General features: G+C 32.9%; 1 protein-coding gene across 1 annotated transcript in view; it reads left to right on the forward strand.

Annotated features, from left to right (window-relative positions):
- Positions 1-214: 214 nt before the first annotated feature.
- The window catches only part of WDR17 (WD repeat domain 17), a 40,676-nt gene continuing 25,731 nt past the window's right edge, over positions 215-15,159 (forward strand). The window contains exons 1-9 of the mRNA XM_010283721.1: positions 215-337; positions 1,430-1,613; positions 3,259-3,489; positions 8,006-8,257; positions 8,964-9,086; positions 9,459-9,646; positions 10,904-11,072; positions 13,084-13,175; positions 14,376-14,458. Coding sequence (XP_010282023.1) covers positions 215-337; positions 1,430-1,613; positions 3,259-3,489; positions 8,006-8,257; positions 8,964-9,086; positions 9,459-9,646; positions 10,904-11,072; positions 13,084-13,175; positions 14,376-14,458 — 1,445 coding nt within the window. The remainder of the gene's footprint in view (positions 338-1,429; positions 1,614-3,258; positions 3,490-8,005; positions 8,258-8,963; positions 9,087-9,458; positions 9,647-10,903; positions 11,073-13,083; positions 13,176-14,375; positions 14,459-15,159) is intronic.

The following is a 15,159-nucleotide window of genomic DNA, read 5'->3' on the forward strand; positions in this document are numbered from 1 at the left end:
GCACTGAAGCCTCTGAACATCTGCTTGGCTTTATTTTGGATATATTCATTTGTACCTCATAAACACAACATGTTGCTGTTAAAACATAAGGGCTGGATATACTTTTAAGGTATATATGTATATGTTATTTATGGGAACAAAAATGTATTGTTCTCTTCTTTAACATTCTGTTATCTTGTTCTTGTCTAATGAATTTCTGTTTCTAAAGGCAAAAATGTCACAGGTTAAACAAGTGGGACTTTTAGCTGCTGGATGTCAGCCATGGAACAAGGATGTATGTGCTGCTAGCGGGGACAGATTTGCCTACTGTGCTACCCTTGCTATTTATATTTATCAGGTGAGATCATTTTTATTTAACAGACTAGTTACATTTTTACATTGTTGTCTATCTGACTTTGAACCCTTCCAATAAATATTTCTACAATGCTTTTGGAAGTATGATTGCTGCTGAGATAATGTCTAAGTAAAACTCAATCTTCCATTCAAGATACCCCTTGCAAATTACTTTTTTTCCCTTGTTACAGCTAGTGCAAAAGATTGATGTAAACTTCAAATATAAAGTTATGTGTCAAGAATCATTTTTAAAAGACAGGCTCTCAATCCAGCAAACACTTGAGATGAATAAAGTGCAGAGATAAAAGAGTGGGTTCTGAGAGAGAAATGAAGCAATTCCATGGTTTCATTTGAAGTTGTAGCATAAAAGTAGTCTTTTGAAGTAGTTTAATCCGCTGTGCAAAGCTGAGGATTCAGTGGCCCACCTTCCTTTTGATTTGGAACAAGTTATTACTTTCTTCATTTCTAAACTGCTCAGCACTGTGGTCTTCTGAAGTTCATGGTTACTATACATGTACACCTAACAAAAAAATAGAAATGCTGTAATGTGGAATTTTCGGACTGACAAATATGTCAGGAAATAAAGGATGCGCTTATTTTAGCTTCATGAGTTGTACTGCTAATAGGATTAAAATAAACAAAATTTACTGTGTCAGGTTTGGGCACTTGATTTATATATATTTTTTTTTTAATTCTACTAAATGATTTAAGAGATTGGAAGGATTTCAAACTCATTTTTGTTTTCTGTCCTGTTTAACTCCTTGCAGATTACTAAATGATTGTTACTATGCCTATAAATAAAGCATTTTAGGATTGTGTTTGAGTGCAGTTATTAATGGAATATAATAGTTTCTAAGTGACAAGAAGATAGACTATGTTAATACTGATTGAGCTAATTGAATATTTGACAACTTTTCTGTCCTAGTCAAATGTGTGAGAATTTGGCTTACTGAGATGTCAGGTACTGACAATTGTTAAATACACTATAAATTAATCTGTAAATCTAATGCTGTTATATGAACTATTCGCCAACCCAATAGTACTTAAAGGGAGTTTGAAATATGTATTTCTAAAATTGATTTTACTTTTTGTTTAGCTGGATCACCGATACAATGAATTCAAGCTCCGGGCAATTATGTCTGAGCATAAGAAGACAATCACAGCCATATCTTGGTGTCCCCACAATCCTGACGTGTTTGCAAGTGCCAGTGCAGACAGTTTAGTGATTATTTGGAATATGACTGAACAGAAAGTTGTGGCCAAGCTGGACAATACAAAAGGTATTTCAGACATGGAGATTTATTTGACCCATATAGCTTTTTCATCCACAGGTGTCAGAAATACTTGCTATAGAGTAAACTCTAAGCAGTTGGTAGGCCAACAATTGCATAACACAATATTTTTGTCAGATTTGTTGCAGTTCTTTTTAGAAAATAATAATAGCATGTTTGAGTAAATTGCTCTAAACCATCTCGTAATTGGTAAAGGAGTTGTGTGGTTTTAGTTTTTTTCTAAAGTATTTGACCAATAATTTAGTTTGCCATTGATTTCTTGTTAAGCAGGAAAAAAAAAAAATTTCCATCACTGTATAAAAGGATAAATAATTAAGTTTTAAACCTTGTGTGTTTTCATGATAACTTTATGGAAGTGAAAGCATGTAATATGTAGCCTTTAACAGATTCAATTGTAATTTATTACCTGCATCTTATCTCAGGACTTGAAACTGCTGATTTGGACATTGTAATAGAAGTCTAGGGGGTTAAAAGCCTGTCTCCTTTCCCTGCCCACTTCTGATTAATTCTCTTCAGTCAAAACCAGTACCTGAATTGCTTTTCGTACAGTCAGTCTCTGTCAGATGTCCTTGACTCCTACATTTGTGTTCTTGAAAAATACAACCCAAGAACAGTCAGTATCTCAGGATCTTCTAAGATATCCTTCTAAGCAGGACCCCCTACTCTGTTCTTTCCAGAGCAGTTAGAATATCTCTGAAAATCTTGTACATCTTGCATGTCCTGCAAAAGGAATAAGTAGGAAAAAAAGCATAGTGATTTGATCTATTCTGAAAGGAATATTGTATCAAATTATGCATAAATATAAAGACTAATACGTATTTTTAATACATTTCTTGTTTAAAAAACTACTTCAGCTAATGACTATGTGTGAAAGAAGCGTTATTATTTTAAACTTTTAAACTTCCTATTAATGCTGCTTTTACTCTCTTTGACACTGCCATATTAAAGTGTCTGAATACAAACAATTTTGAGTTTGAGGAGTTTGTCTTACCGTCACTTATTCCTTCAGACAGGCATTATTAAATTACGAGGATAGTGAGGGTTGGATATGTTAAGGTCAAAATCCTTAAAATGGAATGCCTACAGTTAGGCGACTGAATTAAAATTGTCATATATTCAGAAGGAAGCTATCAAGGGTTCCCTCCAATTACAGAGCTAACTTTCCAATTTTGTCACAAATATCTGCCTCTGTTATATCTAAATTAAATTTCATTGTTTTTTGCAAAAACAGACACTTTAAAGTTTTCAGTATTTTACCAGCTTAATAGTAAATATCTTATAGTAAGACATAATGGTGAATGGAATGGTGAATGAAAGTGTTATTTACAGGATCAGGCTTATTCTCTTTCATATGTGTGATTATCTTTGGCACTAATGAAGTATAAGTATCATAAAATACAACCCGCCAAAGTAGTATTAAAATAATTTGGGAAATAATTCTACTTCCTGCCTATGGATATGTGTAATTTACTTCTACACCATAAGATGTTCACATAGTTGTCTAAATTCCAATCTAATAATTTTTATCTAGAATAATTATTTTTACATTTTCAAGACAATTGCTGATACTGGTTCAAGCAGTAATACGCTCAATTTCATATCCTGGTTCTCATAAGGTTTACCTTTGTTTCAGGAATTCCTGCGTCACTTAGCTGGTGCTGGAATGCAGGTGATGCAGTTGCATTTGTGTCCCACAGAGGTCCATTGTACATTTGGACTATCTCAGGACCTGACAGCGGGGTGACTGTACATAGAGAAGCACATAGTTTCTTGTCAGATATCAGTCTGTTTAGATGGCATCCAAAGAAAAAAGGAAAAGTAGTATTTGGACATACTGATGGAAGCCTATCCATTTTTCAGCCAGGTAAAAACTGATGTGTTAAAATATTTATTTTTATGTATTTCTTGTCTCTGCGTGTAATTCTGCACTGTTTTCATTTAGGTTTTCTAATGTATGTACGTATATAAAACTTGTTCTTAGTTCATAGTATTCCTACTCCTTCCGTATCACAGAAATATGTTTTCTTAGATAAAAAGCACAGAGCATTTTCTTTTTATTTTCTCCCTTTTGTGACAAAGATAAAAATGCAATTTTCAACAACTACAATAAACTGTTTTTTTAGGGAATTATAACAGCCGTGGTCATCTTCTGAACTGTATATCCTAGCAAGTTTGTCTTCCGAATGGACTGATTTGAGTTTTCACTTAGTCTCTTACTTTGCTTGCATTTATTCTAGAGTCCTCTGCTTCATATTCTAGAGTCCTTGGCACTTTTGTAGATAGAATCTCATGTCGTGCTTCATGTTATCTTCATGATTCTGTTCTGTCAAAGACTATATGGGAAAATATCTCTTTTTGTCGGAAATCCACCGAGCACATTTGTGCATACTTCATAAATAGTCCAGTACTCTGCTAATAAAGGTGACCTGTTGATAAGCTCATTTGAATCTAAAATTTAGCTCTCTTTCATAAATAGTTTTCTACAAAGACAGATATCTGTATTAGGTGGACTGTTCCAGTTTTTTTTCCGGCTACTTCTTTTTCCTCCAGTAAAAACTGGTTTTCCACTTTGTGAGGAAAAACTGTTCTTTAAATAATGTGTTAACTTTACATAGTATTATGCCCCAACAGCCATGAAAAATTTATTCTGCTTTAGTTCACTCTCCTAAGTCATCATTCAGGATGTCACAGAGAGTAGATTCCATTGCTTCAATAGGGCTGACTGAATTAACATTGGCATTGGGAAAAGAAAATCTGTTTTAGTATGATAACCACTAAATATGTAATGAACTGAGACTCTTAATGAAGTTTGTCTAGAATGATTTAAATATGAAAATAGAAATAATAGGAAAAGGATTTAAAATGTCAAAATTACGTTCTGCAAATGCAAATATAATACTGGCTAAAAAAGCTAGGAGCTGTGGCAGTTTTGTATGTACCGCAATTCAAGCTACTACAAAAATTTGTTTACTGAAAGTTATCCATTACTGCTGGGGAAAAAACCTACTTGCATCAGCTTGAAATTGAGTTTATATTATCACAAAAACTTTACCCATCTCTGTATTTAGGATAGTTTTCATTATTATTGTAATATTATAATTATTCATTAAGATAACTTTAAAATAAAAATAAATTATCCATAATATCTGTTTCCTGTTCTTAACATACATAAGATTCTTGGTTTCCAACAGAGAAATAAGAAGTTGAAAGTTTATACGCAGTTGTGTGAAAGTTTTTGTCAGAACTCTTTCACTGAAAATCCTGGATTTAGGTAGTGCAGTTTCAATTCTAAAGAATTTATTAAGTAAAAGAAAATGTTGCACTTTGGCTTTTAGAAGTAAACTTTCTGGGTTTTTGTTTTTAAACTATTTAGAATTTCACTTTCTCAAAATTAGTCCAGAAAAGTAATATGCTTTCTGTTGGATCATGTTAAATGTTTTTTAAACCTGAACACACTTCTTCTAATTAAATGCATGTAAAAAACTTTTTAGTCAAATAGGATTTTTATTTGATTTTACATAAGAAAAAAATCACTTATCTGTAGAGGTCTACTTACAAATTAATTATCAGAACTGAGTAGCAAATTTTACTGTGTGGGATAAATTAGCACAATAAATTCAGATGCATTAAAGAAGGACAATCACTGACTAAAATACCATAGAGCTGCCATTCAAAACCCAGACTTGCATGCAGTAAGAAATATAAATATTTTAATTTAAAGGATTATATTCTTGTAATTAAGACAATGACACTGGGGCAATCATAATGAGTTTGAAACAATGCAGACCAGTATTAGTTTTCACTTAACTTGCTTTTTTTACACTATTAGAAAAAGGTGAATAATCTGTTTAGATAAGAACATATATTTGTTTAAGAAAATAAAAAAAATTTCAGTCAACAGATAAATTTATTGAAATATGCTTCAAAATTAGGTAATATTGAAAACCAGATTGTATCACTGCAATAGAAGTACCATTACTGTGGTTACACTTACATAAATTACTTTAATTTCTGTCTTACCATTCAGATATAATTGAAAATGTAGGCTTATCCAAGTTACCTGTTTTATTAACAGTGGGTTTCTAGTTTGCAATTTACGGTCAAAATTCATCTGATTTTTGTAATTGGTCACTTTTAAAAAATACCAATACATAGAATAAAATGCTATCAAGAGGATGAATATAGGCCTCCTATTAAAAAAAGAAAAAAAAAAAACAAGAAAAAGAAAAAGACAGGGAGAAGGGACACAAAAAAATGGTACTTTTCAATAAGGAATAGAAAGCTAATTTTTTGCTTTGAGATTGAAGTTCAGCCCTCATCTACCTTATGTCAGAATGTATAAAACTACTTGTTATTGGACCAGAACTTAGTTTTTCACCAAGTGAAATAAATTTTAAAATATATGTTCCTATTCCTTACTTCTAAATGTTTCAGTCCTTCTGTAGGATATCCTACAAAACATTGTCTTGAGAAAACCGGAACATCAACAAATTTCTGTTAATTGCTTGGAAGTTCAGTGTGAGTGACTTGTTGAAGGCTCTAGTCTTTCTATTTAAGTGTGAGTCACTGCCATGTAATTAGCAGACTACACAACTTTTTTTCGTTATTGTTATATACTTAGGTTTTTCTCTCATGGCTCTATTTCAATTAACTCCAGACTTCCCATTAATGTAGAAGAACAATTAATGTGAAGAAAAACTATGCAAGGATTTAAGACTAGTACCTTATTTTTGAAGAAATACAGTGCAGTCATGTAGGGACAAATGTTCTGTAGTAGTTTACCTTTCATTTGTTCTCAAAATAAGCACAGCTTCCTTAAATGACCTGTGACTCAGCTGCATGATTCACAGTGCTGATGTCTTCTTTTAATAGAAAATAAAATTTAACAGTTAGGGTTTCCATGAGCTTTGCTTCCGGACTCTTTTGTGAAGCACAGATGAAACTGAATAGCCCCTAGATATCCTATCTCCCCACCAGTTGATTGTGTTTTCTTGAGACTGAAGTGTTCGAACAGGACAGGCTTTGAACACTCAAGGACAGATTTTTTTGCCCTTAGTTCTTGTAAAGCTAACTGAAAACTGACAATTCTGCTTCGTTGTCAGTTCTTGGTTTTCATTTGAATGTTGATTTTCGTTCAACAAGAAACCTGAACTGAAGTGTAAGCAGGGGACATTGTTAAAGAATGTGCGAATCCCTAAGTTTTTGGCAAATTTAAAGCAGTTACCTAATGATATTTCTGATGTTATTCCTGATGCTTCAAGAGAGACAACTGCTAAGGTGCAGAAATGGAATGGAGAAATCAGTTTATGCTATTAATTGTTGTGCAGTCTTAAATTATTTCCCCCATTTCTGGTAGTTGATTATGAAGTTACCCTAGATATAATGTGCACTAATAGCATTTTGCCTAGAAAATCATAATGAGAGATATTTTAATATCAGAATGTTCCCCAGTGAACAAAAACTTTTCAACATCTTTGTTTAGAATGTATTGGAATAGGCTTTGTTCTACATCAATCATTAAGGAATATAGGTAGACCTTGGCATTTATCATAATATGACAAATTAATTGTATTCTTCATTATCAAAATTGAAAATTAGATTAAAAATTGAAAAACAGAAAAATGAATTGACATCTTCCAGAAAAGGGGTATAAAATTAATTCATTTTTAATACAGTAGCACAACTTCAAAAATATAAATCTGTGTTGTTAATTATTCGTTTGGATTGTACACCATCTTATAAGACTAAAAGCCAGCTCTCCGTAAAAACAAAAAGTGGGAAATAAGTGATGTTAAAAATTGTGGTTCTCTATAATATGGGTCAAGTGAAATATGTCTTCTGTTATGCAGGTGTTAAATTAGATATTTAATGACCTGTTCTAGCTTCAAAATCTATGAATGCTTCATAATTGCACACATAGTTTTGAGGAAGAAAAAAATATAAAGGCAGTTGTTCATAAACACTTTTTGACTGCAACAATTTTTTTTCTAGTTCATACTGCTTTTATTTTGCCTGTATTTGCTGTGGTATGCAGATTGACTTATACTCAATTTGATTATTAGGCTGTGCTGCAGGCCTTTACTCATGGAAATTGTTGGGACAATATGTATGGTTTAACATACTTTTCATTAGTATAAAATTATGTTAATAAACCTGAGCTGTTTCTATTTTCTGTTGTATTAAGAAGAAAGCTGGATCTGATGGAGCCAGCACTACTTTAGGTCAAATATTGCAAAGACAGTTAATTTCACTGGTGCAGACGGTAGAGCAGGCTACTAAAAATTTCAGGGTGAGACAAAAATAACGTTTGCAAACCTTGTAAATATTGAAAGGTTATACTTGATTTCATTTTGAAATAATCTTTTCTTGTGCTTTTAAAGGTTCTAAAAATCAGAAACATGTCTTAAGACCAGAGTCTCTTGAAGGAACAGATGAAGAGGATCCAGTTACAGCGCTGGAGTGGGACCCTTTGTCAACTGAATACCTTCTTGTTGCTAATTTACATAATGGTATTCGACTAGTTGATTCTGAATCTCTGTCCTGTATCACAACTTTTAATTTTCCCAGTGCAGCAGCATCTGTTCAGTGTTTAGCCTGGGTTTCTAGTGCACCTGGAATGTTTATAACTGGAGGTAAGCCTTTTATTTCCTGATTTAAAAAAGGTAATAAATATAGGACCGAGTCTTCAAAATTGATACTTCAAGATTGATCTTTCTTAACATTTCTACAAATAAAAGCATACATACATTTTACAAAAAAAAAAAAAAACACATAAAACTGTAGAAAAGAACAGAAAACTTTACTTGTTTTGGTTTTGTTAGATACAGAAACAAAGGATTTTTAACTGTTTTTTTATACTGAATGATATATTCCTCATGCACACTAACATGAGAATTACTTTGGAAATACGATGAAAATTGCATTGTACTAGTGGATGTCACTTCTTGCTCCTCTGCTTTTCTTTCTCTGTTTTTAGAAGGATTTTTTTTTTTTTAATTAACCTGTTTCCTGCCTCCTTTCTACACCATAGACGTTAGTGCTCAGGTTGAAGAACTAATGAATAAGGGAAGTGAGACTATGAGGATATTTTATAATGAGAGAGGTTGCATGAGGGTTTATCTTCTGAAGTTTAAATAAGTAATGCTAATAATGATTATTGTTAATAGTGATATTAGCATGGAGATGAAAATGGCTGCTTATAAATATCTTGTTAGAATTCTAAGTTTAATTCATTGTTGTTTTTTTGCTTAAATCAGTCCTTAACCATCTACCTCTGTGTACAGCAAAAAGAGAATAATAAAAAAAAATTATTTTGTATGTTTTTTTTTTAAACCTCAGATTCTCAGGTTGGTGTGTTACGTATTTGGAATGTTTCACGTACAACACCTATAGATAATTTTAAATTGAAGAAAACTGGTTTCCATGGTTTGCATGTGCTAAGTTCTCCTCCAAAGAAAAAGCGTAAGTATATATATACACACACTTACATATATATAATTTTGATTGTTATTCATTGCAATGGCTGCAAGTTAAGAAAATCTTGTTTGTGAATCTTGTTATATTCAAGTTGATGTCTATAAGTTTGTGACAGCTCTGTGGTTCTTAATTAAACAAAGTACCCTCTGCTGCTGGTGGACTAGGCAAATGTGTAAAGGATCAAGCACTTCGTAAGGTCCTTCTTTATTAGGCCAGGCTTCATACAGGAGTTCTCCATTTCTTTTGTTTTTAATCTCATTGGAATATAAAGCATTTTACTCCCTATAATTGTTACTTATTACTAAATGAAAAAATAAAAAATAATCATATGTTTATATCTTGCTTTTTTTTGTTAAGCATATTCATCACAGCATCTTACTAAAAATCACCATACATCCTCAACAAGTGAAGCTGTTCCTCCTCCAACTTTAAGCCAAAACCAAGCATTTTCTCTTCCTCCTGGTCATGCTGTCTGTTGCTTCATGGATGGTGGAGTGGGACTTTATGACATAGGAGCGAAAAAGTGGGATTTCCTTAGAGATTTGGTATGTTCCATCTCTGTCTTTGCAATGAGAGTTTATTTGGCTTCTACACGTTCTTCTAACAGCAAAAAACAGAAAATGAAGTCTTTGCAGCACTCTGAAAACTTTATTATCATTAAAAAGAGTCTAAATCTCTAGGAAACAAGATGATTTTTCTGAAGTTGAAAGCAATTCTTTATTGTAAAAGACTAAACCCTGTTGGAAATATTCCAGCAGTTTTCATCCAGAAATAAAGATTTAAGGTCTTGTGGTTTTTTTTACATGAAATTTTAATTTGATAGCCTTCTCAGAAATATTATCTGGAGGGTTTTCTTATAATCTAGAATAAAAATTCTAGTCAAATCAGAGAGAAATTATATACAACTCAGATCGTGAGGTCACTCAGTTTAAAATGACAAAGGCAGAATTACTAAATCTTCTTTGAAGCAGAAATTCAAAACTAGCTTTATCACACATTACGTGAGCCTCTTCTTCACTGGGCTTTTGGTTATTCTTGAGGATTTTTCTTTTTTCCTCTTTCCCCATTCCCTTTTCATTGGAAAAACTTCAATAATTTTCAGCTGTACTCCTACACGTGTTTGAATAGAGGCGGCTGGTTGGTGTTCTTTTTCCATTTCTAATGGTTTTGGTCTTGTAAAGCAACTGAGGCTTAAAAAAATTCTTGTATGTTATCTGTTTCTCATGGATGTGGCAAGTTAAATTCTACAAATGTGTGTCTTAGAAAACAAGAAATTGACATGTGAATTCCTAATGGTTTAAGGTTTAAACTGCAATAGAGCATAGACTGTATTTAGAACACAGAAAACTCAATGGAATACTAGAAAACTTGTAGAACATGATAATATACAAAGCTTTATTTTGTCAGTCAGATACTTTTTACGTAAAGGACAACATTATTTGTGTGTTAAAACAATAATTTTTCTTCTTTTTTTTTTTTTAGCTTAACTGTTTTTAATTCTATCTTTTGTCAACTGAGTTCCAATGGAAAATGCTAACAAGTCCCTTGTATTGCATCAACCTGTTTTTTTAAGACAGAATTTTTCTGTCCTTAATAAAGATCTGTGAAAGGCAGGAGCATTATAGTCCAAGCTATTCTATGACTTTTAATTTTGACTGATGAGCCAGAACATACAGGTTTTCTGGAACTCATAATTGATCTGACAGGTTATAATACAATGTATTTTAGAGTTTGATCTAGAGTTGAACTTCTGAAAAAAGTAAAATGTAATAAAAATGGATTAAATATTTGTTTCATTTAAGGGACATGTTGAGACCATCTTTGATTGCAAATTCAAACCTGATAACCCTGATCTTCTTGCTACAGCTTCATTTGATGGCACAATAAAAGTTTGGGACATAAATACTTTAACAGCAGTTTACACATCTCCTGGTAATGAGGGGGTTATTTATTCCCTTTCTTGGGCTCCAGGTAAGAATATTTTGCTTTAGGTCTAAATATTCTTTGAATTAGCATTGACTACAAGCAATTTGAGTTATAAAAGTATTAATTTTAGATAGAAGCTTATCTTATAAGATTTAAACATAACTGATCTATTATCTATGAAACCTATAGAATTCAATGCTTCAGACCTTGCTGAGGCTTACCCTTATGAGGAATGATCTCAGTATTTCATATTAAGTCAGAATGGTGGGAGGAAAATCTCCAGAGCCTTTCTAGCATTACATTATGCAGATGATTAAAAGGTTTTCTTTGTATGGGAAGCAGCTGATTAAAGGAATTCAGATTCTGTTTTGTGCTTAAAAAGTGGAACATATGCGTTTAGTTCTTTCTGTTCGTACTTTGTGTAGGATTCTAATCACTGAAGAGCTCTGCTTTTACTTTATTAGAATAGGGAGTACCTTTTCTGCAAAGCATCTGCTTTTTCTTAGAGAAGTCGCTGAAGTCAGTGGGAAATTTTCATATTAAAACTGTTCTAAAACCCACTTAGGTGAACCTGGGAGTCCATTTGTGGTAGTTACTAATAATAGTTGATGATAGGTAGGCTTTCTTGTTGTGTTTTAGTTCTTTGGACGGTAGATGTATTTTTTAAAAAGTCTAAATAATTCGGCTGACTGCCTTTCTCTCCTTTGTTTTTAAACTCTAAGAAATAATAGGCGACAGGGTAAAAAATATTGTGATGGGAAGCTTAATGTAGTTTGCACGTGTGAAATGAATTTACACTTGTTTAATTTCAAAGAGTCTTTTGCACCCTGTTCTTCACAGGTAATTTGTCTTGCTATATGGAAATTATGGCAATATGAAATATGGTGTTTTCTTTTATGTTATTTTCTTTTGAAATTTAAATTCAGTTTGTAGCAGTATCTTACATTGAGAGAACAGTGTGTTTGCTGGGTGGGATGCTTTTTAAGTCTTGTATTCTGATTTTTTTTTTTTTAAATAAATTTAAGCTAATTGGAAGCATGTGCTTCAACTTCAGCTCCTTACCATCCTGTCCAAAAGTTTCTCTCCGTACCAGACAGAACTTTTCCTGTTTCTTTCACATCCCTTACTCTTAGAGAGTTTCTCACCACCTGTACTGTCATTTATCTTCATTCCTTATATATAATCCAATGCATGCCACCATTTGTATTTGGTCTCAGAAGACCTTTGAACATAGCAATTACTCTTCTCCCCCGCATTTTTCTCCTATGTAAATGTCTTTCCATGTTATAATATGTAACTTTTTAGACTCCTCTTGCATAGATTGTCTTTTCCACCTCTGAAGTGTAGTATAAAATAACAGTCAAAACTTAAATATAAATGTGCCATATAGCTGTTTAGGAAAAGTATAGCTATATTGGGATAGAGGGTCACTGTGGTGAGGAGAATTTGGTGGCTTTTGGACTAGGCCTCAATTCAGTTTTCAGGTTCTCAGTATGGAGTCACATATTCAGATTTTCTGCCCTGTAGGATGTGGTTACAGATTCAAGTACATTCTTGATGGGCATAGGTGCTGCAGTGGTGCAAGATTAAGAAAACAAAGTACTGTCATATGTTCTGTCACATTCTTCCTGATTTGTCTTAGTACGTAGGGAACTTTAAAAGAAAATGCTTTAGTTGCTATAACTTTAAGCTTGAAACATTGAGATTGTATCTCATTTTCAGTTTGAGTCATATGCATCATGGACATTCTTTTCTTGTCACCTTAACTGAAACACTTTCAGCAGGCATTGAAAATACTTTTTGCAACAATACAACTTTTATTTTACTCTTTCCTCCAAATAAGAATGTAGAAAGGCAGGTCATGCTTTTGTTTAAATTTATATTTGTGACTTAGTATCCAACACTGGCCTTAAACTATGAAAAACTCTTGTTTATGTGCCATTGAGGTCTTCTGTTTATATATTGCATTTCTTGAATCTAAAGTAGAAACATATTAGTCAAACCATATTGTGACCTTCTATTTATTGTGAGATCTTACAAATATCTTTCTCTAAAGGAGATCTGAACTGCATAGCAGGTGCAACATCCAGAAATGGTGGCTTCATCTGGGATGTCCCAAAAGGCAAAATGATAACCAGATTCAGTGAGGTAAGATGAGATTACATCTCTTTTTGTCTAAAAGAAATGTAAGTTAGTTGTTCCCTCTAGTGTCAATAAATAAAGATGGATCAAAGTTCATATGTTTTTAAAAGGTGCTATAATATAAAAGTCTGTAGAAGGAATTATGAGGGTGCCAGTTTATCTCTGAGGCAGCAGAATTTTTACTTCCTCAGACTGGAAGTCATGTTTGGGACATGAGGATGATAAAGCATCAGATGGTCTCCATTATCTTAAAATCAGTCCTGTAGCGATATACAGCAAAAGCATAGCTGATTCTTTCTTAAACATGTAAATGTGTAGGGACATGTAGACTTTAAGCTAGGTGTCAAAATGTAAAATTCTGTTCTGTATTTTCAAACGTAAGGCCCAGAAAAAATTTCCAGTCCCTGAGATCTAGACCAATAAAGCTCCATTTTGCAGCACACTAACCAGTATGCCTTATTTAGAAACTGGTCTTGTATTACCTGAAATATATGCAGACGTTTGCAAGTCCTGAAACTTAATTGTTAGCATAATTGCTATTGACAGAAGGAGCTATTTAGTACTGTATTGTAGTATTTGATACTTTTTTGTATAATCTTAGTGTATGTAGCTGTAATCTTCAGATTATACAGACATCATTAACTGTGGCATCTGTATCAGCGGACAAAGGATGCTCTTTAAGAAGACAGAGATGGAGCAGGGGGTATAGGGACAGAAATCAGATACATACATACATACATTCAGGAGTTCCTGACTTCTAACACTCAGAAGATTTGCACTTTTGCTACTGAACATCTTTTCACAAACACTCACCCTGAAACATGTCCTGCTTAAGTTTTTGCGTACCACAATTATTCATGCCCACCCACTGTCTTCATTATTCCAACAATTAGCTAACCTTTATTCAAGCTTCAGATTCATATAGTTTTGGGTTGCTCATTCTTCAGCTTAATCCAGTTTTGTCTCTTGGATCCTGGAGAGTATGGCCCTTTTACTCTCTGTCTTCAGTCCCAATTTTTTGTATGTGGATTCTCAAATAACCCAGCCATATTGGGGACTCATTATAATGTGCTTTTATACAGTCTATTTTACTGGGAGAAAAGGGCTGAAGCCCACAGGAGAATAAAATAAAAAAAGGTGAGTCAATAGATGAGAGAAAAAGGGGTGAATTATTTCTTATTGATAGGTATTTTGCATTTTTTGAAGCATGGAAAGAATGGAATCTTCTGCATTGCCTGGAGTCATAAAGATTCCAAAAGAGTAGCAACCTGCAGCAGTGATGGATTTTGGTGAGTGTTACTGGAAGAAAAAAAAATTGCTAAATGTACTTCTCAAGTCAGTAAACTTTGACACTGTTCTCACTGATTAATTTTTAAACTGTTCTTACTGGCCAAAACTTGAATTATATTAATCTCCTGTACTTGTTAGGATATATTTGTCATTATTTTAAGAAAAAAATAGAGAAAATGTTTGCAAAAGGAGTAGTGTTTAAGACAATCTGATAGCGAAAATTAATATTGATTATAATTTAGCTAAGAATATTCTTCTAGTTTTCTTATGTGTAGATACAGAGGACACTTTTCAAAAGCCATCCTATTTTACATGTGTATTCATTTTTCAATTTTTTAAGTCTGTTATTTCAAGGACTAGGAATCACTATTTTAGAACCAAGTCATTGCAATTGTAGTATTACAGGAGTATAAGAGTTTATTGGTAAAAACTTGCAAAAGCACTCTGAGAACAATTTTGCATTTATTGTGTTTCAGTACATTTTTAAATCCTTGTTCTTTCTTTTCTTTGCTAGCCATGTTATTTCAGCTCAAACATAACAAGAGCATGAATTTTAGGAAAAAATCAATCAACTTTTTTAAATCCCTAAAGATCTATTTGTACCTTAAAGCCACAGCTGCAACTTAGATTTTGGGCTGTGAGGATCCTTTCAGGGAGGAAGGTACCCCAGTGGATATACAGCCCCTCTGAAGGAACATGG

The sequence above is a fragment of the Phaethon lepturus genome, unplaced genomic scaffold, assembly GCF_000687285.1.
Source record: "Phaethon lepturus isolate BGI_N335 unplaced genomic scaffold, ASM68728v1 scaffold15743, whole genome shotgun sequence".
NCBI classification, from domain to species: domain Eukaryota; kingdom Metazoa; phylum Chordata; class Aves; order Phaethontiformes; family Phaethontidae; genus Phaethon; species Phaethon lepturus.